Below are 26,284 nucleotides of genomic sequence, written 5' to 3'. Positions count from 1 at the left end.
ACCCAGAGGGACTCCTGAGAATGGCTTTTCTTAAATGTATCTAGGCAAGATTGCATTGAGCCAAGAGGAAGAAAACTGTGCGCAAACCAATTTTCAGCTGCATTGACAATCTTATTTCTAGGGTGGTATTCTCTTCTCGCTCCCCTTTTGTTTTGGTGGGTTTCTTTTCCATAACTCTCTTATTTCTTGATTATTTCCTCTGCTGGAATAGCAATACGTTATTGTGGCAGCCTAGTGTTTATTTACAACTTCCAAGTAAAATTTAGCTTGCTGTCTTTCAGTAAGACACTGCTGTGTATTTTAAAACATTGAATAACTATTGCCATTTGTAATAACTAACCCAATATTTTAATTTCCTTGCTTGTTTTTTCTCTTTTGCCTGATAAGTGATTATCTTTCTTCACTTCCTTTTTTACCCAAAATTAAAAAAGGGTCCAACAGAGCATTAAAGATGCTTAACTTGCATTCTTGACAAGTCCTAGTAGAAATTATTGTATGTTTTCAGTGAAATTCTAAATGCTTAATATTTTTCTGGAGAAGACTATGTTACAACTGCAGCAGATTAAAACCTGCCCTAGTTTTCTTCTTGTACACTTTTTGAATTCTTTAGAAGATCCTGGTTTATTTCAGTCCTTTGGCCTCATCCTACTAAAAATACAGCCAACAGTCCTTCAGTGGAATCTTGTGAATTCAGTTGATTGCAAAAGATGTGAGCACAGGGGTAAAGATCTGCAGAGGCTGGATTAGCTCTCAAAGTGATTCATCTCTTTGGAAGGGCATAAAAGGAAGATGGAAGTTTTATTTATTGAAATTACCTTCGTATTGCTAATGATTGCTGTAAAAGACATGCATCACCTTGCAGCATTTTCAAATACTTGCAAGAAAAAATGCATAACCACTGACCTATGGGCCTGGTGTTTTGAAAAATGCCCATGATGTTTTATTCAAGGAGTTATGTCTTCCACCCATTCTGAGTTTTCATGGGGAATTTTCAGCATCAGGTAGGCCTTTATGCAGATAAAGCAAACTGAGAACTATTTGTAAATTGGAGTTAGAGCCTCATCCCTTTAGGTCCCATTTCACCTCAATAAATCAAGCCAGATTCCTTCAGATGGAGCTTTGGAGAATCTAAGCTACTCCCCTGCTCTCTTTAACCCACTAAATTTTCCCTCTCAGTGAGAATATACAAAGCTTCTACAAACTGGGCTCCTTAAGTCTGTACTTCAGATGGCTGCAGCAGGCTATGACTTCGTGCAGCCTGCCAGATCAGCTTATGTACAAACTCACACCTCTTTGGGATTTGACTTTATGAATGGAAAAGAAAGACTGGTGCAAGCCATGTAACCTTCAGATAACTTGGAATTCTTAAAATGGACATCCTGAGCCCCTCTTAATGGCTTGTGTTTCACTGAGTCAGAAAGGGTGATGGAGCCATTGGTTTTTGAAAGAATGCCTTTGCTTTTCCTCCTCCTAGAACATTTGCAAGTCTGTTGTAACTTAGTGGCAATCCTGACTTTGAGCCTGTGGTTTGTGCTGCCATACAAAATATTTTTGACTTTCTACTGACCTGCCTTGTTTAATATTCAAAGCCACTTGTTACATATCATTTTCCTGTGTTTTTCTTGTCTGTCAATTTGCTCCAGAAGATGATGCTTAGGTTGCTTGTAACCCTAATGGCCACAGAGGGTTTGGCTGTGGTTTGGGTTGTTAATGTGGTTGAGTGACTCAATAGGAATGATAACGTATTTACCCTGGACCTCTTAACAGAGTGGAGCAGACAGGAGGCAACCTGATAGAAAGTTTCCAGTAAAAATATTGCTCTGTCTCTGTTCAAAATTCAAATTGGGGACCTAAAATCTTTCAGCCAAAAGCACTGTTTAAAAACTAATTAAAAAGCCCAGGTGCTTGTATGTACCTACTTCCAAAGTATTTAAGCTGCTATAAAACTTTTTTTTTTGCATTGATATTGCAATTAACTGAAATTGTGTAATAGGCCACCCTAGCCCTTCTCCACAGGCATTCAGAAGCTGGTCTGTGGCCCAATCTTGAGAAGTTTATAATCTAAATAAACAAGACAAACCAAAGCTAGAAGGAGAAATAGACAAATGAAATAATGCACCTACAGTTCTGCAGCTGGCCAGTGGCAGAGCTCAAGTTAATCTAAAAGGTGCTTGTCACCAGAAATATGTGTTTTTTCAGTAAGGAGAACCTGATTGATGCTAGCTACAAGCTAATTGACTTTCAGAAACTACTCACTATAATATTAGAGACAAGACATAGGAAAAATGTGTTGATTTAATGAATTCACAAACTGAGACAAAAGATGTAAGAGCATCGTCTCCCATGTCATGAAATGGAATCAGAAATAATGTGTCCCTTATCACAGTGGGATATTCTGACATACACACCCACAATAATTCATTGCTTTTTACCTTGACATACAACAGAAGAGACAAGATTCTGTGAATATTTTAATATTTTATCTATTCCAAACTGGTAATGCATGTTTTTAACGTTCACATATCCTAATTATCAGCAGTTATTTTATGCCTTTTATATACTTATTTTTTCTTCAGTACAGAGGCAAGCTTGTTTAAATACTTGTTCATTTCTTATTAGAATGCTTTTCCCAAGGCTATTGACATAGTTTCCTTTGTTCAACTAAATCTAGCCAAGTACTAATATTTCCTGAGTAACAGTTTCATTACAGCAGAGAAAACAGTTCAAACAAATTGCACCCTATACTCACTTGTTACACATGCACCCACACCCTAACATTATTAATTAATGTAATTGATAGGTCTTATTTTAATTAAAATCATACAATAGTTATAAATAACCTTGCAAGATATTTGAAATGCTCTATGTGAACAACTGAATGGATTTTTGGTGTCAGCTACATGTAGCAGAATTTTTGCAGGGTATCAATAATTTGGGGGCCAAGGTACAGAAAAAAAATTGTCTTTTAGCAGCATCATTTAAAATTTTGAAAAAAACCTGTTGACCAATGTTTGAAAGCTTACTATAGTTAACATTGGGCCTAGGCTATGTGTCACCTCATTGATATGCACAAGTTCATACCAGCTGAAAAGATAGTCCTTTGCCTTATAAGTGAGCTGGAGAAAGGGAAGCAGAGCTAAAGGAGAACTGATCTGAACATGCAGCCTGACAAAACCTGCAGACATTATTCATGTGATCAATTTTTGGCATCTATGTAAAGTCACCTTCTGATTGCTTCTATGAATAGTGTTTTAAGGAGAAATACTGCAGATTTGCTTCGGCCTAGTGTGTGAGGGGCAGGGGGATATTAGGTGGTATTTAATATTATCAGGAAATTAATGCAAATATATTCACATTGCAGATATTTCATTGTCTTTCCTTCCTCCCTCTCCTCATGTGTCACTTGCTTTCTAAGATGATAACTCCAGCAAATTAATTTGTCACACTACAGTCTATGTGATTTTTGTCTTGCTTGGAGGTTTTTTATACAATTAAATTTGAGTTCAATATATTTACAAAGAATTAGATCCTTTTTATTTCAGTGACCCAAAATCTGGCATTGAAACAAAAACCCAAAACCATTAAATAACTGTTTTCAGATTATTGGATTTTTATTGCTATTGTTACACTTGTCCCTTGAGGTACCAGGTGAGGCAAAGTTGTATTTTTATCATATTGAGGAAATTCAAATTCATCATATTCAAGAAATTCTTGTGTTATCATGTAAATGTTAGATACCTAGTCTAAGTTAACCATCCAGGCTTCTTTTCTAATAATTAGAGAAAAACAAAAGAAAACAAAACAGGAACCTTAAGAATAAGGTTAAAATCAGTAACGATGGAAAAAATTATGTCAGTTTGGATGAGTTAGGTTCTTGTGTTACAGAAAACACTTTATTGCAGAAAACACTGAAAACAATTACTTTATTTCTCCCTCCTTCAGCAGAATGTTTCTCCCCAGAATAGTTGTCGATTGTTAAGGTTTCCTTTTTTTCATGCCCAAGGCTAAAATGTACTGTCATCCTCATCTAGTCATGTTTTAAGCCTGAAGAAGATGATCTATTTTCTGGTAGTGCAGGATTTGTGAATGACCATTTCATTCAGTATGAGGAACACTGACGAATGGGCTTCTTTGTGTGTTCTTTGTCTTACAAGTTGTAAATCATTAATCATTTTTTCTACGTCGTTCTATTGCTGGACTACCGTGCACTGATTTGACATGATAAAGGAACAGGCCATCAATAGGCACTGACAAGTCCACTCTGCCTCCTGTGACTAGGCTCAGGAATTAGACTTCTGAGCTACACTGTTGTATCTGCATGATCATTTTTCTTGTGGCACATGTGAAGCAGAATGAAGTACAAAATGGACAGTATATTTCCCCAGACTCCAGCATGTTTCCTTTGTTATGAAATCAACAGGTGTTGGTGAATTCTTTTGGAGGACCTGTTTTGGAACATAAAGTGGCATTGCTGTACAGAGTTTAACCGTAGAAGAGATGACAGTAGTTGTGACATGAGCAAAGCTAGAGTAGGGGAAGTTCAGTATGGCAAGGAAGTATAACCAAGAATTTAATATACCAGTTATGCACCTAAACTGACTTCTAGGTGGGAAATAAGAGCCTAAATTCAGAATACTAATTCAAGAATATCCAGCCAAGCTCATATTCAGATATTTGCACTGATGAAGACTGTACTACTGGGTATGCCCTGCACAGTTTTCTCACAGTTTCTCTTTTCATTGGGTTGGCAAAGGAGGTGACTGCCTAAGGTGTATTGGCAGGCAGAACAAAATCATTTCTCTACCTAAATTCTTCAGGGACTCTCATATGCATGGTCAGGCCTTACCAGCCTTCACCAGATGGTCTGTGATAGTTGAGAAAAAAGACATAATAATGCCTGAAATATTCTTGCAAGTAGCTGCATACTTGTGCTCCCCTTAGTTCTACCTTAGTGTTGCTGTATCAGAAGGAGAGTCTGACCCGTATTGCAAAGCTGAGAATGACATTTCTGAAAATGATTGTCTGTGCTCTAGCTTAGTTTATAACACCAGGACTAGGGCCCAAGTATCTGAACTTCTAGGTCATTTCTCACCCTGAGCTAATATTTTAACAATTTTTGAAATTTTACCAGCAGCCAACTGGTAAATATGATAAATTTGGAGACTTAATTCCTGACCGTTGTTTGAAGAGCTGAGATATGATTCCTAATGCTTTAATTACTATATTTTATGCCAGTGGTTCTCTGTTGGTTTTACTGGTGTTGAGAGTTGAACATTCAGAGCAATGCAGTGGAAAATCAGGTCACCAGACACCTGGTCAGTGTAAACTGACATGGTGTGAAGTCGTGTCATTCTCAGGGTGATGATACTCACATAGCAAGAGTAGATTTGATAACCTTTGTAGCACAAATCAGAAAGATAGCTATCACTAGATTGTAATATTTTCAGTGGATAATATTTAGGCTTTATAATAGATTGCCACCAAAATACATAAAATTAAGATGAAGTTGTTTATTCTACACTAAATATGTATCTGATGCAAGAGACTCCTTCTTCTAGGAACTTTCAGTACCAGTAAACTACCCAGTAACCCAGAATGGAATAGAAAGAAGAGCCAAGCAAGAGGAGCAGCTAGTTGGAAGTTATTGCAATAACTATTAGTTTTTATAACTGATAAAAAGTTTGTAAAAATATAAAGATAAAAGAATACTGTGAAATGCTATGATGGTGAAGCAATTTAAGGAAACTAATCAAAATATGTCTTATATAATACTGAAAGCCCTATCTAATAAACACCAACTAAAAGACTTAAACCTGTTGAAAATATTTTTCATTCAAGTTGAGTTCAAAAGGTCACTGTTTGGCATTCTTCCTCATGGGTAAATCTGCTGAAGTTAACATGCCTTTAGTAAACAAATTCTGATTAAAAGCTATTCAGAACTGTCTCTATTTGCTTTGTGACAATCACATGGTAGATATTTCCTTTCTACTACAATAGAATTCATGACATTATCTATTTAATGGAGCTGAAATGGATTGTGCATTAGGCAGCATTACTTTATATGACACAGAAACACTAAAGCATATGTACCTGTAAAATTGAATGATTTAAATGTATTATGCAATAAGCCTAAATGGTTAGCAGCAACATGAATTAGAATACTACCTTGAACATAAAAATTTAATTTTTTTTTTTCTAACAAACATACATTAACTGAACTCGATAGTAATTCTGAAAGACAGGTAAGTGTTGCTGTAAACATATAGCAGATGGTTAAATTGACATAAATGGAGGGTGAGAGATTTGTTCAAGGTCAGAGAGCAAGTGCCCAGGAGTTCTGATGTATAGTTCCCTGTTCTGATCATGAAACAAATCTCCTTTGTTCTGTGTATTTGTACATGGCACTTTAAATGAATAGCTGTATTATTTTGCTTGTGCTTCCAGAATATAAGTACAGGGCATACACAAAGAACACACTCTATGATTTTTGCCTTTAAATTATTTCAATTTTTGTTTAAGTATTGAGGACACAGTGTTATGTACTGAGAGCACTTGCATTATCCTCTGCTACAATTAGTAGTTTGCTACAGAGATAAGTGGTTGACTGTGTTTGATTTCTATCCTATTGCCACTTCCTATCCTATACCTGCAGTGTGCCAATTTTAATCTGTCAGGAATCTAAATACCCTTCAGGTTTGGTTTGCTGATTGAGTTCTTCCTTCCTTGAAGCTTCTATTTCTATACTGAACCTGTAGGAGGTCCACGTAGTAGTAGTTACTCATCTTGACTCTTCTGCCTTTTTCCTGGAAGCAATGATTTGTCTTCTTTTTTTTCCTTTGCTAATTTTCAGCATATCCAAATAAACTAATAGCTCACTCCTGTTAGAGCTACCATTATCAGAAAGAGATAGTGTTGTAATCATGAGATGTTTCATAACTAAAAGTTGAATATAAACAAAAAGTTTTATCTAATTTTTTTTTCTATCTGCCTAAATGCAAAAGAGGGAGTTCTTATGCTTTTTTCCTCTTCTTTTGATCAAATACTAAATGGTCATCCTGCCAAATAAATATGGCAAGTCTAGTTTAAACATGGAGTGAGTGACTGCAGAAGGTTTATTTACTTTAATGGCTTCCCATTCAAATGAAATCTAAACAGAAGAGCATAAAAGTTATCTCAGAGTTTTGGCTGAGCTTATTAAGTCTGAAGTGTCTGGACTTAAAACAAACAAATAAACAAAAAATGTCTTTTTGCATGTGAAATACATTTGAAATAACTTCCTCCAGCTATTTCATTTTCATTTCAAAGGCTTTTTTGTACATTACCAAGTGCAACCCAAAAAACAACCCGGTCAAATAAATACCAGACTGTTACCTTCACTTCACATATGTAAGTCAGTGAGTTTATGTGACGTGTCTAAAGTCAAAAAGTAAAATACCAGCAGAATAGGATTTAGAGCTGAGGGGACTCTAATCCACCAGGCTAAGCTCAGCCCTCTGAACATGACTTTTATTGTGCACCCAAATACCAGCTGGTGATCACTTGAAGATTGATGGTAGCATGCAGCTCTGGAATGTGCTCCTAAATTCACTCTTTGTGTCAGTCTTCATGGTGCAGAAAAGAGTGAAATATGGGTGTGTTCTGTGTGTTTAAACAGCAAGCCTGCTGCCCACTGAGCATGTCTGCCCGTGGGGCTGGAGCACTCCTGCTCCCATTGAGTCAGTAGTAGGGACAGACACATCTCATAAATGACACCTAACAGTGACAGACCCACTTCCAGCTTCCAAATCTGCAGATAAATAAGCTTAAGTAAAATATTTTTCACTGCATACATGCTTGGAAATATTTTATTTTTGAAGCTGACATCAAAAAACCCCTAAGTCTTAATTAATTTGATATTGAAAGTACTCATAACAGTCCTTGGTGTTCAGCACAAACAGAGAACACTGATGAGGAAATTAATAATTTCCAGTTGTGTCCAACCACTGAAGTCCTCTGGGGGACATGGCCAAACCCTGTATTCAATGAAGCAGGTTGCGTCATAACAGTAATTTGAAAAAAAATAAATAAAAATTAATGTGCAATCTGATGAAACCACATGGCTATTCCTCTGATCTGCGTGAATGTATTTAATATTATAAATGTATTTCAAGGAAAAAAAAGAACCAAACGGAAAACATTTAAGGATAGGCTTGACCTTTGCTTTTCTCCCAAACCAAACTTTCCTTGGCTTCAGAAAGCATCCCAAACACCCACGTCCAGAAAGCAGCTTGCTTCCTGTCAGTGCAAAAGGCTGGGTGGCCTCTCGGATGCAAAATAAAATTTAATAAAAGAGCTCAAATTAGGCTACAAGGGGTAATTTAACCATACAGAGCAACAAAGAAATATAGGAAAAGGAATGAAGAATATTGTGGAGAAGTTTTCTGTTATTCTACTATTTCTGCAAATAGAAATAACAATAGAAGGTTTGGATAAATCCAGTTTGAAGCCACCGTGGAATCAAACATGGCTGTCGCTTTTGGTAAAGTTTGTTATCTCCAATAGAATGACCTTCTGGCATCATGTTGGACTAGGGGTTCATTGAAGGTTCACTGAGGGGGGGATGCCATTTGTTGACCTCCGGCTGCTTTGTTTTCTCACATAGTGGAGTGAGAATAGCTCTTTCTTTTATCCTCCCCAGATGTAAAGCAGAGCTTGCTAACTATCTTGAGCTGGTATACAGAGATGTTTATCTGATATATAGACATGAGTATACAGACACCAGGTATATGCATACCATCAACACACTGAGGAAACAGGAAAACACACTAAAAAAGGAAGCAGTGGTTTACCTATTTGTATGTGGTACCCACCATCCCGTATTTTGTTTCCTTGGTTTTGCTACGGACAACATGGCTGTTTTTATGAGCATCCCTCTGTATTCAAAATTGTCAATGTATAAAAATACCACCCTTTAATTCAGTAGTCCATTAAAATTATTACTGAAATTCTTTTGAATGTGAAATACTGCCCTCCAAGCATTCTTCAGCTCATAACTTGGTAAATTTTACATTATTTTAATGAAGAATGAATGAAAGCTAAGCACTGGGATTTAGCTTGATCTCTTTATGCCTGATGTTTGCCTGATAGCTAATCCTAATTTGATTAAATTGATAATAATAATAATGAAACTGTAACCAAGCCTGCATATACTAAGTTGCCTTTTTTTATACTGAGTAGGGGTGAGAAGTGACTGGAGAAGATAGGAACAATATGTTTTAAGGAGATCTGTGGATAAAGTGACATGGCTAGTGTTGCAGTACAGTTGGTAACATCAATAAAGGCGAGGATTACTGCAGCAAGGGCAATAATGCCAATTGTAGATATACAGAGATTATCTGTATCTCTGGGGAGGTCACTCTTTGAAGGAGAAAAAGGAATATAATGAAAAGGGTTCCTCTGCCTCGCCACAGTGAAGTGGGCTCTTACTTTATTAAAGAAACCGTAATGAAATATTTCAGGTTTTGAGCTGTGTTTTCTCAATGGGTTTTTATTAGCTCTGGTAACAAGAGTAATTTGCCAGCTTAGTGACAATATGCTCAGAGAAAAAAAGACTGCATGTGAGTTGATGTAAAGAACTTTTCCAGTCTGAAAAGAAGTTAAGAGACTACTATCATACTTTCATTATTTAAGGTGTTGATCGTTCCACAACATTTAATAGTTCACTACAATTCAGAGGCACAGTTGCTGGTACATCAATGAACTGCACATTTAGGGAGTAGCTGCCTCTGTCAGTTTTGCAAAAGGCAAATTATATCTTCACTGTTTGCAGGCTCCCTCAGTAAATCTGTAAAGTGCTTACACTGAAACAGAAAGGTAAACTTGCAAAGAAAAACAATTCTATCAGTAAAAACAACCTACCTTTCATTCAACCTTACACTCTCTCTGCTCCTCTCTCTCCCTCCCCAATATTCAAAAACATCTGAGCTGACATCATCTGCCCCATCCGTTTGTGGGGAGTAGTCAGGCACTTAAATCTAAGCATTAAAAAGTTTGCTTTTATCACAAAAACAATAGCCTGAATGAGATGCAAAACTAAGAAGTCCCCTCAGACCTTGTTCTCCTCCCAGTGGCCAACCCACTAGTGACAAATGGGATAAAGATGAATGACCTGGGAGAACAGCTCCCAAGTCACATGTTGCTGCCCACTTCTGACTTGGAGAATAGCACGAGCTTCAGTCTTAATTCATTTTTCAGGCAGACAATTGCAATAATTCACTTTCTTCCATTTCTCATATCTCTAGGTAAATTTGGATCAAAGAGTTTTGGTGTCTGCATACAGTCAGGGCTTCAGCTGGCCAGTTGGTCTGATAGCTACTTGGAACATTTCTCTGTGTGCCTGAGCATCGCAGGAGGAATCACAGCCGTTCCTCCAGTGATGTGATTGGTGGTCCACTGGAGAAAAAGAGGAAGAGAAAAAACACAAGAGATTACTGTGAAAATATATACTTCTCCCAAAAGAAGTAAAATTATGTGGAATTTGTCTAACTTCTCCATGGGTGTGGCTTTTATTTCTTACTCTGTCTCAAAAATAATGTCATACTTGGCAATTGAAAGCTTCTCACTCCTGCACCTGGAAAACAAAAACATCCCTAGTACCAGTGGCAAAGCCACTGAGTGCACCCAAGCTGAGCTTCTGCAGCCTTTGACAGTGTGGCAAGGACCCTCTCTCCATAGCTCTTGGACAGAAACAAAAGAGTAAACTCTGTGTAACTGTGCAGACTTGGAAATATGTAGCTTACAGCTCTTGGAGAGCACTTTGTGTTCTGCAGAGCTGTTATACACAAGCTTTTTGTACACAAAGCTCAGAGAAGACTGGCTCCCATCTGAATGGCTAACTCAGCTGCAGTAGTCTTAAACCCAGTTGGCCTGTCCTTATGCTTACCAAAGTTGTCCCTTTCAGTTTAGGACCAGAAATGAGAACAAAGCCTGGACAGGATAATAATGGGCAGAAAAGAACAAGGTAATATTTGAAGAATCAGATAAAACCTTCTGGAAAGTTCTGTAGAATGGCAGTATTTGTAACATCTTCTGATATAAAACATACAAATTGCATTTATATAAAATTATAACTGCACAGTACTTACTAAAAAATAAAAAGCCCACTTTTCAATGTTTTTATTGAAATACCTATACAGACTTTAGAGGAGTTATTCCAGGTTTACAGCAAGGTAAATGGAGGAATAATCTGAAAATTATGGCTCGATGAGTCTACAGCCTAGTGAGACTGGATGGCTACAGGGTGTGGGTGGTCTTGCAAAATGCTCAATGAAGGAATCTCAATACTGGAATATTTGGCAAGACTTAGGATAGCTGTGCAACTGCAGTTTGAAAAACGTTGACATATTTTTCCTCTTCGTTTCGGAGTGGGTCTTCTATTGTGGAATGTGGTGTTTCATCACAACAATATCTACATAAGTTAAAAAAAATAATATCTGTTCTTCACAATGTAAAGCTTCAGTAAAAATGCATGTAACTTTTTCGGGTATGTTGGGTTCATAAGTGTGCCACAGAGCCATGTTAATACATTTTACCACACACAAGTAAGTGACTCTCTTCTGGTGTGTTTGCCTTTGCTTAGAAAGCACATTCCTTCTGCACAAAACTGGCAGCTGCCCACACCTCAGAGGATCTGCCCCTCCTTCATTCTTCAAAGTACTAAATCAAAGATGAAAAATTCCCTCGTAGTTTTTGGTAAATTTTAATAAAACAGCACTCTGTTATGAGTGATTCCCCTTTCAGTACAACTTTTAAAACGGCCCAAGATTAAAAGCAGTTAATACTGCATTGTGATCTTTTTTAAGTCTGTGAGTTACCAGGATTCTAGGACTTCTGTGTGTCTTGCAAATTGTAAAAAAAAGACTCATCCACTGACATATGTGAATGCTCTGCTTAAGGTCAACTGTTAACTAGGATGTCTTTTTCTATCAACACATGGTCCCCTTCACAAAGAGCTATTGAGTGTTTTACTGGTCCTAACATTTATGTTGAGCTGCTCAAGGTGACGGATTGTTCTTCAGACATGCTAAAGTCACCTCTGGGCCTGATTCTCCAAGGACTTCACCTTGGTGCTCCGATTTCTCTTAATAACAGACTGCACTATCTCAGTCCAGTAATGTTTAAATTCCACTTTCAACTCATTAAGCAAATACACCCACAAGTATTCAAGGTGTATATTTAAAACAGATCATATTTAGATATCATTGACATTTCCTTGTTATTTACTCTCATTCCAAATACAGCAATTAAGTTTCCTTCTAGCAGATTATACATTTTAGCTCTGGGCAAAAAGCGTTCCTGTTTCAGCCTGTACTGTCTGAACTCTCTTCCTCTCTATCCTCCAAAAGATCTTGTTAATTAGTTAGCTTGTGATTTTATGAGCACTTGTAAATCTATTTTCTTCCCTCTCACTTGCTCTTTTTTTTTTAATAAAAATGCAATTAAACCCCTTTCAGTCAGATTCAGAAGCAAGCAAGTGTGCACATCTGTGATTTCCACTCCTTATAAACCTATTACCCTCCTATGCAAAAAGCCAGATTTCATTGTAACAGCATTGAAGAAAAGAGCAAAGACCCTCATGCATGAAGAAGAGATAAAGAGATAAAGAAAAGGTCAAAGGTCCACTTGAGCTTTTTTGGGTCCTGTGTGGTTAAGGCACACAAGGGACTGACTAGTAGCACATCTGGCTGCTTATGGCTCTTTGGCCAAATGACTGTGTACCCATTTATAATCGGCTTCGCTTGAGAGTGGCTGAGGGGTGGGTTTTAGTTTGAATGCTGCATGAGCAGTAACAAAATGCTTTAGCAGCTCTCTTGGCTCACCCCCTTAAGTAGAAGGAATCAATATATATTTCTTCAAAGAAAAGAAATATTGACAGTGCAAAAGTGACTCATTCTGAAGTTTTGAAAAGAAATACTCAGACTTTACTTGTTCTCTTTACATACATAAAATTCAAAAATATGCCTATTGTATCCTCAGACATGGAAAGCAATATTATAAACAGCACACTAATTCCACAAGCACTATGTAAACTTAAAAAAATAATACATTTATTTCTTCATTGTCTGTTTACTGAAAAATTAGAATTAAGGGCAAGAAAACAATAATTAAAATCAGGTTCTTATGAAATCTGATGCCTTTTAACTAGATCTTTTCCAGTCATTTCTACTAATAAGTTACAAAACAGGGAAGTTAATCAATACAAAGTAGAAAAGAAAATATTTAAACTGAAAAAAAACCCAGACCTTTTCTTTTGGCTGAAGTTTTTTTTTTTAATTATTTTTCATAACTTTACAGATACCTCAGATTCCACTCACACTTTTCATTCAACGCTAGTAATGTTATGTACACTGTCTAAGTTTATATGACCAAATTACTTTTTTGCCTGTTTAAACGTGACCTGTGAGTAAAAGGGGGCCATTTCCATCTGATGCTATAAGCAAAAACATTGTTCTACCTAAGTATTTATTTCTAGGAGAAAAAAAAAGAAAAAGAAAGAAAAATAAAATTGGGTTTTCATTCCAGTTCCTAGAAGGTGAGATTTTACATTGCAGTTTCACATTTGGCTGGCATATTTGTTGGCACAAACTCAAGGCTTAATGAGGCTTGAGAGAGTCTTACAGCCTCCATAACTGGATGCTAATGTTGTTGAGCCTACTGCTGGATGTACATAAGGTGTGTCATTTGTGCCCCCCAGGCCCCATGAGAACGTAAAATAAAAGATGATTTGTTGTATTGCTGACTTCCAAATCACTAAGGCTCCATAAAATCCATGCCAGTTTGGGCAGCAGAGGTTCCCTGGGGAGAAGTAGCCCATCTTCCTAGAAAGCTGTGTTAATGCCCTTCACTGTGGTGCTGCGTGTGAAGGGATTGCTGTGCTTTACTCCCTGCTTGGTTTTGAGGCACATGCATCAAATCTCTGCTTCTTCTCTGAACTTCCCTATAAGCAACCTTCTGAGACTGAATCCTTAAGCCATCAGGACAGAGGAGGAAAGCATATTTCTTGTACTTTAGCACAGAGGATCCTAGATTTTCTCAAAGTAGCCTTGCTAGGCTGGAAATACAGAGATGGCATAGTGCAGGCATGACTGCGTGCAGCCTCTCACGTGTCACAGTTTATCCACAGTTTATCAGTGGATAAACTCATTGCTTTGAACTTGGGCTGGGGATGGTTGCATACCAAGGCTATAGCTTATGAAATCCTGCAAGGTAAAGATAATTCTTGATTATGTTGAACCTTTCAGTAATAAGTGGTTATGTGAATCTGCAAATAGGAAATAATCATATTTTGGGAAGCTTCTGCTAAAAAATGCATAAATTTCAGTAACGTGTGCATCAAATATCCTTATTAGTATAAGATGTCTACAAGGGAAGGCACTTATATTAGGATTTTATCTTACATCTTAGGTATTATTATATTCCTTGGGCTAGGAGAGTCATGCTGTTTTCAACATTGTGATACCAGTGAATTTGAATTAAGAAGTGATGAAAGATTGATGTTGAGTCATTAAATAAGACATTTGGAGGACTACCTGATGAGTGGATCTAGCTTAAATGTCCTTATGCAGGTTGGACAATTTGGGTATAATAGGCTGCATGATATAACTACACCTTCCTGGATTCCCAGTCTCTAATAAGTGTAATTTGTTTTGTTCTGGCCAACATATTGAGTTTTGTGTTACAAAGGCTTTTGTGATGTCAATAATAGATATTGCAGAAATATTTTGTTATTTCTTCCCGGAAAACTTAACTTTTTAAAAATAATACTTGCATTAGCTTTTTTTGTGGTGAATTAGTAGGATAATTAAAGTAGGTGTTAAACTGTCTAATTTTCAGTAAGCTGTCCACTGTGTACAGAGAAAATTCCCAGTCAATAGGATCTCCAAAATGTGCAGTTCAATAATGCACATGGTTCTGTAAAGCTAATTCACTGAGGCTTTTATCTTTTCATTAAAATAACCTCTCCTCCAAGATCAGATTTCTTACACTAGGGATCAAGTTGGTTTTGGTTTTATCCCTGAGGAAAGGCAAAACTAAATTCAGTGACTGATGAAAAAAATGACGAGCAAAGATTATTCTTCTGTCATTAAGGATGGAAGTTACTTGCATATTTTTTTGTTGTCAAACAAAATTGTTAATATTCAGAGAGGTGTCTACATCATCATTCTCCATATAGGGTTTACTGCTTTCAGCATTTGGCTTAATTCCCAAAGTATGGAACAGAATTTGCTCTGAATGTCAGTAAACGTTTACTTGATTTTTAGCAAAAACTTGGAGATGAATGGAACGTGGAAGACTATACAGCACCTTTCCACCCACCGCTTTTTCCAAGTAATAACACACAGATAGTAAATCTTTACAAAATCAAATTTTCTTGGGTGATTGTGTGGCAAATTTTGTTACATGAAAAGAAAATTTGATTAGTTATAAATTCCCTCACCACTTGCTTGAGTAGCCCGAAGAGTCTAATAAACTGTAAGCTTCAGCACTAAAAGAAATAAAACTAATAAATCTGTATGAAAGTTTTTTTTCATGGCTTTCCTTCCTCTTATGAATGGCATTGAGTTTCCATAGTCTAGTAATGTGTAATAAGGTGTTCTGCTTATCAGCAGCTTGATGGAGACAGATTATCCTTCTGGAACCTTGAAAAGAATAATACCATTGCAAAGAGGTTACAATTTGAAGAAAATAATGGATTTTAATAAGTGAAAGTCATGGAAATCAAGTATCTGTCACTGTTTTTGTCTCTTGCTTAAAAACAGTTGTCATGATTATGATTATCTTTTATGTCAATCACAGGGTTTTCACTGTCCACTCCTGTCAGTCACTGAAGCGATAAGGAGGGACATTATTTTGTGCAGTCATTGTGCTCACATCTACCCTATGCTGGGCAGGAAACTCTCCCAGTTTATCTGTGCTTTCCTAGAATATCAAATGTGCAGTTATGAGAAGCTTCAGTTTCACCTTACAGCTGCCAAATGTTGTGGTAAGGTTAATAATGCCACCAGGAAAAGGGATGAACACTGACTTCTCAGGCTGGTTGTAAAAGGTCAGTCTGAGAAATTCAGAACAGGCAAAGGTACTGTGTGTTAATGGCACTATCCTGGTGAGTGTCCCAGGTGCCTTTGAAAATCCTAGCTAAAAGCTTACAAAGAGGATGTTTTTAAATTAAATAAAACAATTGATTTTTCAAGCACTGAAGACTTCTGAAAGTACTGTGGACAATTTTCATGTATATTTAACAAATAGTGTTTCAGTTTAAGCTTTTAGGCACAGATTGTAAATCTTGATTGTATGTTTATCTTTTGTTGAGGGACATATGAAATAGAAATATTATTTGTATTTTTTTAATATTACCATAAATAAATGCATGTAGGCAATTCAGCTCCTGAAAGCTGTTGCACATCTTTCAGTAACTGAGGATAGTTTTCATCTTTCTATGAAACTATTTAGCAATCATGATAAAAATTAAATGGAGCTATGTATCATATTTATCAATGCAAATTATATTCTGATAAATATTATTTCAATCTTTAGATATCTGATAGAATCCCAGGACTTCAGGCTTTGCCTTTTAAAAATTGCTCTCCAAATAATTTTCAAAGAAAAAATTATACTTTCAGCTAAATATGATTTTACAGAAGCTGCATACTTAGGAGCACATTTTTAGCACACTTTTTTGTTTTTTTTTAAACAGAGCACATATCCAGAAATATTTGTTTTGAGAGTTTCGTTTTCCAAAATAACAATAGTTTTAGATGACTAAATTTGTATAAGACATCTACTGTTTTCTGTAGGTAACAAATGAGCAAAAATGTTGCTTTTAAAAATCCTAAACTTTAGGAACAGTGACAAGCCATATTGTCCCAGACAAAGTTTGCAGCTAAGAACTGTGGACTCAGTTCTTAGTTTTATGAATAAACATTATACCAGAGCTTCGTTTTCATATGTACTGTGTATTTGCCACCCTTTGAATTGAACACAGTTCAATGCTAATGTTCATGAAGTAAGAAAACATAATTATATGTTAAATATTTTAATAAAGACAAATTGATTATTAAGGTTTTATTTTTCCATTCTCAGCTCTTGAGAAATATCCCTTCTGTTATTACCGAAAAGTAAAACAATCTGAGTGGGGCCAAAATATATTGGCCAAGCAAAGACAGGAAGGCTGAGCTTTCTTGAGGGCAGCAAGTAATACTTATATTGCAGATGCTTATGCTATTCCTGTAACAGGCCTGATCCTGCACTACTGAGATCAAAGGATGTTTTCACTTCACTTTATTGAAGAAAGTTTTATGTTGAAAAGTAGAGCTAGTTCTATAGTTCTGGTAGTTTGGTCCAAAGCCTATAAACAAACAACTGAATAAATGGACACATTTAGGCTTGACTGAATAGTTTTGTTTTATTTTTAAGTAAGCCATGCATGATGATGAACCAAATAAACTTTGACCTTGAAAATGATAAAAACCTATTCTTAATGAAGCCCCCTGTAAGGAAAAGAAAGTAAACTGTTCTTGCGTAGTTTTCGTTGATCTTGTGGATTTTCTGCAGTCATAAACTTCAAAATGTATTGAACACACTGACTAATTTAATAAGTTATCTTCCTTAAAAGCCAAAGCTGTAAATAATTATATCCATTAAAATAAGAATTAATTAGATGAATGAATAATAGCATTGCCTGATTTTTATGAGCTGCGTCTATCTACTTAATGTACAAAAGAATTGTATTCAAATTGGGAAAAGAAAATTGTTTTAACTCAACCATTATATTACTAGGTAGTGTCTAATGAGGGTTTTTCTTCTCTTACTGCCCCCATTTATGTCCAAAGATGTGTTTATTTAGAAAGAAATGCAGTTGAGAAGCAAGAAAGGCAACTGAATCTCTTTGTTAAGTAACTGTCTTTACTATTTCAGAGCTGCAAGAAACTAAAACCTCTGAATATCACAGAATATCCCACAGTCCCCTGGATTACCGGATATTATTAATGGATGAAGATCAGGATCGGATCTACGTGGGCAGTAAAGATCATATTCTGTCTTTGAATATTAACAATATAAGCCAGGACCCTCTCAGTGTAAGTTCGAGTTTTGTTTTGAGAATCTGAGGTTGCTTTATTACATACCTTTGTTTTTAAGACAAAAAAATATGTATTTCATTATTTTGCATGAAAGTCCAGGCCCACACCTTATTGAATTGTTAGTCCTGGTTTCATGTGTAACACAGATGAAGCTGTTCCTTGAACACTGTTTAAAACTGACCTGTTTACTACTTTTGAAGCAACATTCAGCTTGGCCAGGTCTCATAAGGAAAGTTTGTATGGTTTGATGCTTTCCACTCCTCTCCAGGATAAGATAAGATAGTTCAGAGATGCACTGTTAAAAGGAGCCTGTAAGTAAGAATAAGATACACCCTGTCGTTCTCAGGCCATAGGGAAAAAGACAAGGACAGAGTTGCCTTTAATCTTCAACTACATTTATTTTTGTTTTGTACTCTGGAGCCTAATCACTGAACTATTTTCCAGTCTCTTGTTATGTCTGTTGTCAGCCCTTGTCCTTCAGTTGGGTAGCTGAGACACCTCATTTGGGTTTTTTTCTGCTTTTGAAATAGGTGACCTGCAGAAGTACTTGTGTGCCCAGAAGCTTGACTGTTAAGCTGTTACCTCTCTACAGACTTACTTTTGCCTATCTTTAGACTACCAGAGCTACTACACTGCCTTAAAAAGTACCATAAAGGCCTTGTTCCACCAAATCCATCCAATCCTTTAATCTATGGGCTTTATTACTGTACCTCAGAAGGACTGAGGAGCAGCGATACCCAGCTTGCAGCAGGGAAGATAAATGCTTTACTTGAGAGACAAGGCTTTTAATGTGTCAGGGGAGAGAGAGGGTCCCTGCCAGAGAGTGATGGAGCACAGTTAAATTAGGCTTTGCTCTGAATCACCCTCTGGATGTGCCTGTCTACCTGAATTGATTGTGCAGGGAGCCCAGGGAGGCTCACTCTAACTTACACATTTAAATTAAGTGCCTCTCGTTCAATGGTGTGAATGCGTCCTTCCCTCCTTCTGATGGTACCAAAATCTCCTTCTGAAACGGGGCTGCCTTCTCTGATCTGAAACAGCTTCTGTGACATTTTTTGCTAAGTCCTATCTCCCCAGTGATCCAGCCACCCCTGTTTGGGAGGAGCTGTGCCCCCTCATGACACACTCTCTCCTGCCTGTGGCAGGTCCAGTTTAATTCTGATTGGAAGGCCTCTGTTGCATGAAATATTTTCTGCAGTATAAAGCTGTGAGGCATTTCAACAGCCTGGAAAAACAAAAATAAAAAAAGTCAACAGAAAGGAAAAACACAAAAAGTTTTCTGGCACTGAATGTGTTCACCCAGTATTAGGCTCAGAATCAATCTCTGTAATTCCACACAGTCTTCTGGTTGTTTATTTATTTTTATGGCAGATTCACTTTGCTGATCTTATACTTCTATAGAAATCCTGTACATATATGCATTCGAATCCACAATTCTACATATGTATGTATATAGGTACATAAACAGAGATCTTTTAATGCTCTTGTTTATGTTACCTCGAGGCTAAATGTTATCAGTCTCTGTCACTTACTAGATTTCTAGGGATAAATTTCTAATGGATGGCTTTCCTATTTCAAAATCAAAATAAATAATGGAAGAAACTCAAAATGTTTAGAGTTTGATTATAAAACAGATAAACATTCAGACATTGAGATGTCTGTTGGAAAACTGTGTGAATAAAATCAGTTTGAAATCCTGAGATTTCAAGCAGGTTATATCATAATCTATTCAAACTTTTGATGTTAAAATCAAAAAATTGTTACAAGAATCCTTGTTGCACAGTTTTAGCCTTCTGGTTTCTAATGTGCATAATTTCTGAAAGTTCAGTAAAAGTAAAAAAGTAAAGATAGTAATTTAGGCAATAAAGGTGAAAAATCTCTCTTATTTAGAAGAGAAAATAAATAAATTGATTAACTTGCCTTGAAAATATGTAATAAACTTAGAACCAAAGACCTGGACCTTTATTTTGTTTACTGCATGCTAAGACAAAAATATTTTCATGTATCAATGAAAATTCTTTTTTTCCTTATAATGAAAGTGTAAGATATCCAGATATTAAAGTATTAGTGTAAGTTAGGCGGTGAAATGTTTTGTTTAAATTATGTGAAAAATATGCTACTTGAATGATACTTCTTTCCTTACAGATTTCCTGGCCAGCATCGGCAAACAAGGTTGAAGAGTGCAAGATGGCTGGCAAAGATCCTACAGTAAGTTATAATCCACATGCACACATATACACAAATTACGTACTTGGCAATAAAGTAAGAGCACCTTGAGTGCAGCCAAAGCAAAATGAAAGAAGTGTTTGTTTTGCTTTCAAAATGCTTTGCAAGCCTATCTATAAAGTGAAATTCTGGAGAAGCAGGCAATGTAAACAGAATGCACCTTCAGACTTTGACAGATGGGAAAAGATATGCAGTGTCCACTTTCTCGGGTTTTTTTTGTTGTCACTAATCAAACCAGGTAATAGTACTTTTCCAGATATATCCTGGGTGATGCTCAACAGCCTGGTGAGCTGCTCTTTGGAGTGGGGAAGTGCTCTGGCTGGCTGCTTGCCCCAGGAACAGACTTTGAGGGCTGGTGGTACCCACCGTCTGCAGTCTGAAGACCTCAGTTGAGCACCAGCTTTCAGTTGCTGTAGTGTGGTATCGGCTCCTGCTGTACCAAAAATGTGAATGCCTCTAAATGTAAATAAACCAATGCAGTCTGCTAAACAAGGATTAACTCTACTGATTTTCATGAAGCTGACTGATGACACAGTTTCCAGTCTTGTGCTCATAGAACTCACACAATTCTCACTGTCTTTGGTGAGGTTTGGATGATTGAATATGAAAGTCGTTCCAGGATCTCAGTAAGAAAAAAATATCCAGAAAAAAAAAATCTGTTTTCAACCTATAATATGTTAAGAGTTGATCACAGTTAAAAATAAAAGAGGAAGAGAAGAAAGAGGTATGCTGGAAGGAGAAAACTGTAAATCTGATGGTGTGAAACTAAGTGGTCTTTAACGTTCTGTTCTAGTTTTCATGCTGATTTGAAGATGTTACTGTAGGTCTTTAATACAAAGCAACAATTCACTGCAAACTTCCTTTTAAAGTTTTGGAAAGAAAATATTTATACAAATAACTGCATCTGAGATTTGGACTTGCTTTGCTTTTCAATAATCTCCATCTATGATGAACAGATTAGGGGGAAAAAGAGACTGTTTCAGAGGTGTCCTTAAGGAAACTTCCTAAGGTTACTTCTTGTTTTCCTGCAGAAGTCCTGCTTCTTCTCATGCAAGGTACAGAGAAATCTGTGAATGAAAATTGGTTTGCTGCGTGGAAGCAGGAAAGTTACACGCACTCCTCTATAACTCCTCTGTAGTGCCTTATCAGTGCCCAGTTCCCAGACTAGGCAAAATGGCATGAAAAGAAAGAGAATCTGCAACTGTTCAAACCCAGAGACTAACAAACTCAGTAGCTGTTTTCATGACACTGTGAAAATTATAAATCACGTCTATTCCCTGGAGTCCCCAACATCTAGTAACATTTGCCAGTGTGAAATTATTGCTCTCTGTACTTCCTGCAGCATGGCTGTGGAAACTTTGTGCGTGTGATACAGTCGTACAACCGCACACACCTGTACGTCTGCGGCAGCGGCGCCTTCAGCCCCGTGTGCGTGTATGTCAACAGGGGACGCAGGTCTGAGGTGAGTCTCTTTTCGTTTTATCCACTCCCTTCTGTGGTGCATCCTACTGGTGTGATGTGAAAAGTCAAAATATTGAAAACGCAAAAAGAATCAGTGATCCGAATAGGGTCATTCACCCGTGTCAAATAGCAAAAGAGCAAAGGTCCATAGTTTACTGAGGTGTTACCAGCTAGAAGCAAAGACTTGATCAAAAGCCATGCCCGAAATATGATGGTTGTCTGAAATTCCACAGTCATACCAAATGCTGGGCGACATTTGATACTACTTTTTATTTGACATTTTCTGGTGAATTCATTCCTACCATTTGGTGTGGAAATGCCCAAGAAATACTTGAAAGGAACTAGCCAGTAAAATATACAGTCCACTTTTTATAGCTTCCATGTGTTACTGGTTCCTGGGAGAAGCCCTTAGTTTGGATAACTATTCAGGGATGCAAAAGTTTGCTGGACTTCAGCTTAACACCCAGTAGATACAATCCCAGTACAGAAACTTTATCTACTGCACAAATTTTGCCCTAGATTCTGCCCAGGTGAAGTTGGAAAGTTTTACTTCACTGTGAGATCTTACTTTTTCTAGAGGAGTCTCCAGTTTTTCTGTATTCAGTTTCACTGTTCATTTTCAATATATAAAGTACCAGATGTTTCAGTATATGGTTCGGTTTTCCTGATTTGAATGTGAAATGTTTGTTTATGTGGAAATGTAATAGGTAATAAATTAAGCAACCAGAAAGAAAAAGAAAGGCACTTATCAAGAGGCAGCACCTCAGGAGCTTTCAGGTCAGATTCATGTCTGGAGGCACAGGGGTGTGCAGTATATTTTCCTGAACAATGTGGAAGCAGATGTGTTGGGAAGGAAGATCAGAGCGTCCTACCTGGAGTGTTGCCATGTGAGGGCAGCTTTAAAAGCTGGGCTGGCTTCTTGGGAAGACACTGGGAAATTCATCACTGATTTAATTGGGAGTGGGATGGGAATTCTGGCCAAGACCCAAGATACTGCATAGGTTGCCAGGGAGGTGATAAGTCAGTGTCTCTCCAGATCGGTTTGCACAGGATGATCTCAGTGACTTTTGTTAGATCCCTACCTGGCTCCAGCCTCCTTAGCAGAGTATGCAGACTGAATCACTGCACCTTCAGTCCCAAAACATTATCCAAAAGCAGAGATTTGTAGGCCTGGATTTAAAAGTGCAAGCAAACAGAACTGACTAAGTAAATCCATCCCTTAGGTTAATGAATTTGGCATTAACTTGTTTGGATGTATTTTGAAACAGGGGTCACCTTTCCTCAGCATCATCTTATTTCCTAAGAAATTATTTAAAATATAAGAAGTGATATCATTTGTCTCTAATTAATATAATATTCCTTTATTATCATAATCTGCAGCCCAGAGAACTTTGAATCGCATTATTTCAGAGTTTTTTTAAATGAAATTGGAACAGAGAGGAATGCAGGAAACGACATCTCCAGATGATGCAATATGTTAAATTGTTTAAATGAAAAGTAAAGATACGTGATTTGGAAAAGAACTGGCTTCACTTAGCCTGTCTGTATAGCTACATACCTATATCAATTGATTAAATAAACTGCTGTTTGAGATGTCTGGAGTCTGTGAGACTCTTGACTGTAGGCATTGCATGCTCAAAGCCATTATTGTACAGGCCAACAATAGCATAACAGTTTAGAACCAAGAATTTCCTTCTGAACTCATTGCATATATCTGTGCATGACTAATTAATAGAGCAGAATGAAGAACTGTGTAGTTCTGATGGGACTAGTGAGAACTCATTTTTTTCTCTGCTTTTATCATTTCACCTTTAATTTAGTGCAGTTTTCCATGCAAAGAAGGCTGTTTTTGCACGTGCAAAATGAATATTTTACAAAGCACATCTGTTTTTCTCTAGAAGCTACAAAGCCTGACAGAGTCGTATCCAACAATTATAAGAACTGGGACTGTTTTGCTCTTTTGTTTTGCTCCGGGATTCTACATAAGCTCACAAAAAAGGAAGATTCATTGATGAGACAGAATTTTTACCTTTTCCCTGAAACAGAGGTTATACAACAATTAATTTTCTTCCTTGGCACACTTCATACTTTACTCTTTGGTAATTACTCCCTTAGTCACCCAAATATATTCTAATGTCAAAGTAAATGCAAACAGAAGGAAATGTAATCCTATGTGACATAATTATAGACTAAAAGGTAGTTTAATATATATGAAAATCAAGTGTAAGCCTGGAGCTAGTTTAATAGAGCAGTAATGGGCATTTTGAATTGGTAAATAGTGGTATAATATAGTAAATATGGATTAAAATCAAGCTGCATATTAATCTAGAAGTGAAACAACAACAAAAAGCCACCCAAGATCATGTTATAAACTTTAAACCTATGTTTTAACATTGTTTAGAGAGCTTATTACTGAAACAATAGATAAGATCTCTGTGATTAAATTAGGCAAAACAGAAGAGGGCGAAAAGAGAGGGGATAATGGATATGAAAACTTCCTGCTGCAGCTGTGCATTTGAGCTTGATGGAATCTCCAATTTGCTGGTGCCAAATGGCTGCTCAGGGATTTGTGTGGCATCCCCCTTCCCCCGTGATTTACATTAACTGTTAAAGAGAATATAAGGAGTTGCTGTCCTTTGTCAAATAACTAATACATTGGCATCTAGATCACAGAAGCCTTTCTGTGGAATTTTTGTCAGCTACCTTTTTATTTTGAAATTTTTTAAGTTTAGTTTGTTGGTTTTTCTTGCAAGCGTGTCTTTTGGCTTTTTATTAAAGATTAGAAGTTTGTTACAGGAGCCTAGGAACAAGCTGTTTGGAATACAGTGGTATGTGAGTTGATGTGCAATGGATCAGTGTCTCTGTCATTAGTGACTGCAGTTTTTAAGGAATGGGCTTGGACATGAGTCACTTCTTGCTCAGCACACTGTGCTAGTATTGGTGGGAACCAAGAAGTGAAGTTACAACAAAATGGGCAAATATTCTAAATATACTCAGGTTATTTGTATTTCAAGCTGTAGTCCAGGTTTTATCTACTTTGCTAAATGTGTTCCCTGTTCATAAATCATGTTAAAATATAAACAAATCCCCATACCATGATTTCTAAACAGAAAAAAAAAATTCAAGAGATTTCAGGCTATAATCATCTATCACTATGGAATTGGAGCTCTACACATTATCAAAGAGATGGTATTGAAGAAAATAAGTATGATTTAGGGGATTTTGGGGTGTCTGATAGATCAGTAAAGACCAAATGTTTTATACTATCATCAAATGACAGTTGTCATAAGAAATTTTTATTTAATATGCATTATTGTTATTATTGTTCTAGTAGCTTTATTATAATGTCCTAGACTGGTGTGAGTATAACCATGTATTCAACAAATAAAGATAAATAACTTCAAAAACACAGAAGCAATCTCCACAGATGATATTGCAGAGATCAGTCAACCTCTCCATAGCTTAATTGAGATAGACGGAAAAATTCTTTGTTTCAGTGTCTTGAATTTATAACAAGGGTCTTGAAAATAACTGGGTATCGGTGAAAATCTTATCTACCAAGATGATGGAATTCTGAATAGACCAGTTAAACTGCTGATAGTACAGTAAAAGTACCCAACAGTGCAGTGCTAATAGAGCATTGTTAATGCTGGAAACGACCAGGCATAAAAATGGTTTTACATCTGATGGTTTCTGAAATGAGAAGTGACACGTAAATCTACTTTGCAGGAACAAATCTTCAAGATCGACTCCAAGTGTGAATCAGGAAAAGGACGCTGTTCTTTCAACCCCAACGTGAACACGGTGTCTGTTATGATCAGTAAGTAGAGATACTCCAAGTTGCTGAGTCTAAACCCATATGGTCGTGTGTGGGCATGAGGATTGACAGAGTGCCCAAAAGGAGCTGGACACAGAATTCAGCCTCCTGAATGGCTGATGAGCACAAGGGTTGGGTCCTTTCTTGTCTCAAGGCTTATATGAAACTAGAGGTGGGTGGACAAGTGAAATGCAGAAAGACATCTTTGAAAGGGAGAGAGAGAGAAAACAAAAAGTTGTCCCTTTTCCAGCTTACACGTTTTTTCCCAGGATTAGTTTCAACTTTACATTACCCTGTCTAGCATTTATGTTTGAATGGTTTCTGACCTTGTTCATCTAGACAGAACTTGTGTCTCATTTAATTATTTGTAAAATCTCAGAGTAGCCAGGGAAAGAAAGCCTGAAGATTTCAGATGCTATGAATTTCATTTTTGTTGTCATCTCTGCTGTAGAGCCCACTAGTTATTGCAAGGCTCTTCATTCTTCAATTGGCTTTATACCCAACCAATTTTGCAATTTTCTTCCATTTGAAAGGCCAGAAAGTGATACAACTGCCACTCCTCAAATATTCGTGTGAACTGGTGGCAACTGTACTCATTGACTGTGACATATAGCCCAGACAAAGGATTTCTGCTGTGCTTATTAAACACCTAAGAGAAAACTCA

The 26,284-nt window shown here is 36.9% G+C and overlaps 1 protein-coding gene across 3 annotated transcripts in view; it reads left to right on the top strand.

Annotated features, from left to right (window-relative positions):
- The window catches only part of SEMA3C (semaphorin 3C), a 114,370-nt gene that overhangs the window by 48,070 nt on the left and 40,016 nt on the right, over positions 1-26,284 (top strand). For all 3 annotated transcript variants that reach the window (XM_017832836.1, XM_017832835.1, XM_017832837.1), the window contains 4 exons: positions 17,953-18,113; positions 20,262-20,324; positions 21,685-21,804; positions 25,533-25,623. In XM_017832836.1, the coding sequence (XP_017688325.1) occupies positions 17,953-18,113; positions 20,262-20,324; positions 21,685-21,804; positions 25,533-25,623 (435 nt within the window). The remainder of the gene's footprint in view (positions 1-17,952; positions 18,114-20,261; positions 20,325-21,684; positions 21,805-25,532; positions 25,624-26,284) is intronic.

The sequence above is a fragment of the Lepidothrix coronata genome, unplaced genomic scaffold (genome assembly GCF_001604755.1).
Source record: "Lepidothrix coronata isolate B3197 unplaced genomic scaffold, Lepidothrix_coronata-1.0 Scaffold207, whole genome shotgun sequence".
NCBI lineage: Eukaryota > Metazoa > Chordata > Aves > Passeriformes > Pipridae > Lepidothrix > Lepidothrix coronata.
This window is presented reverse-complemented; position numbering and strand designations above follow the sequence as displayed.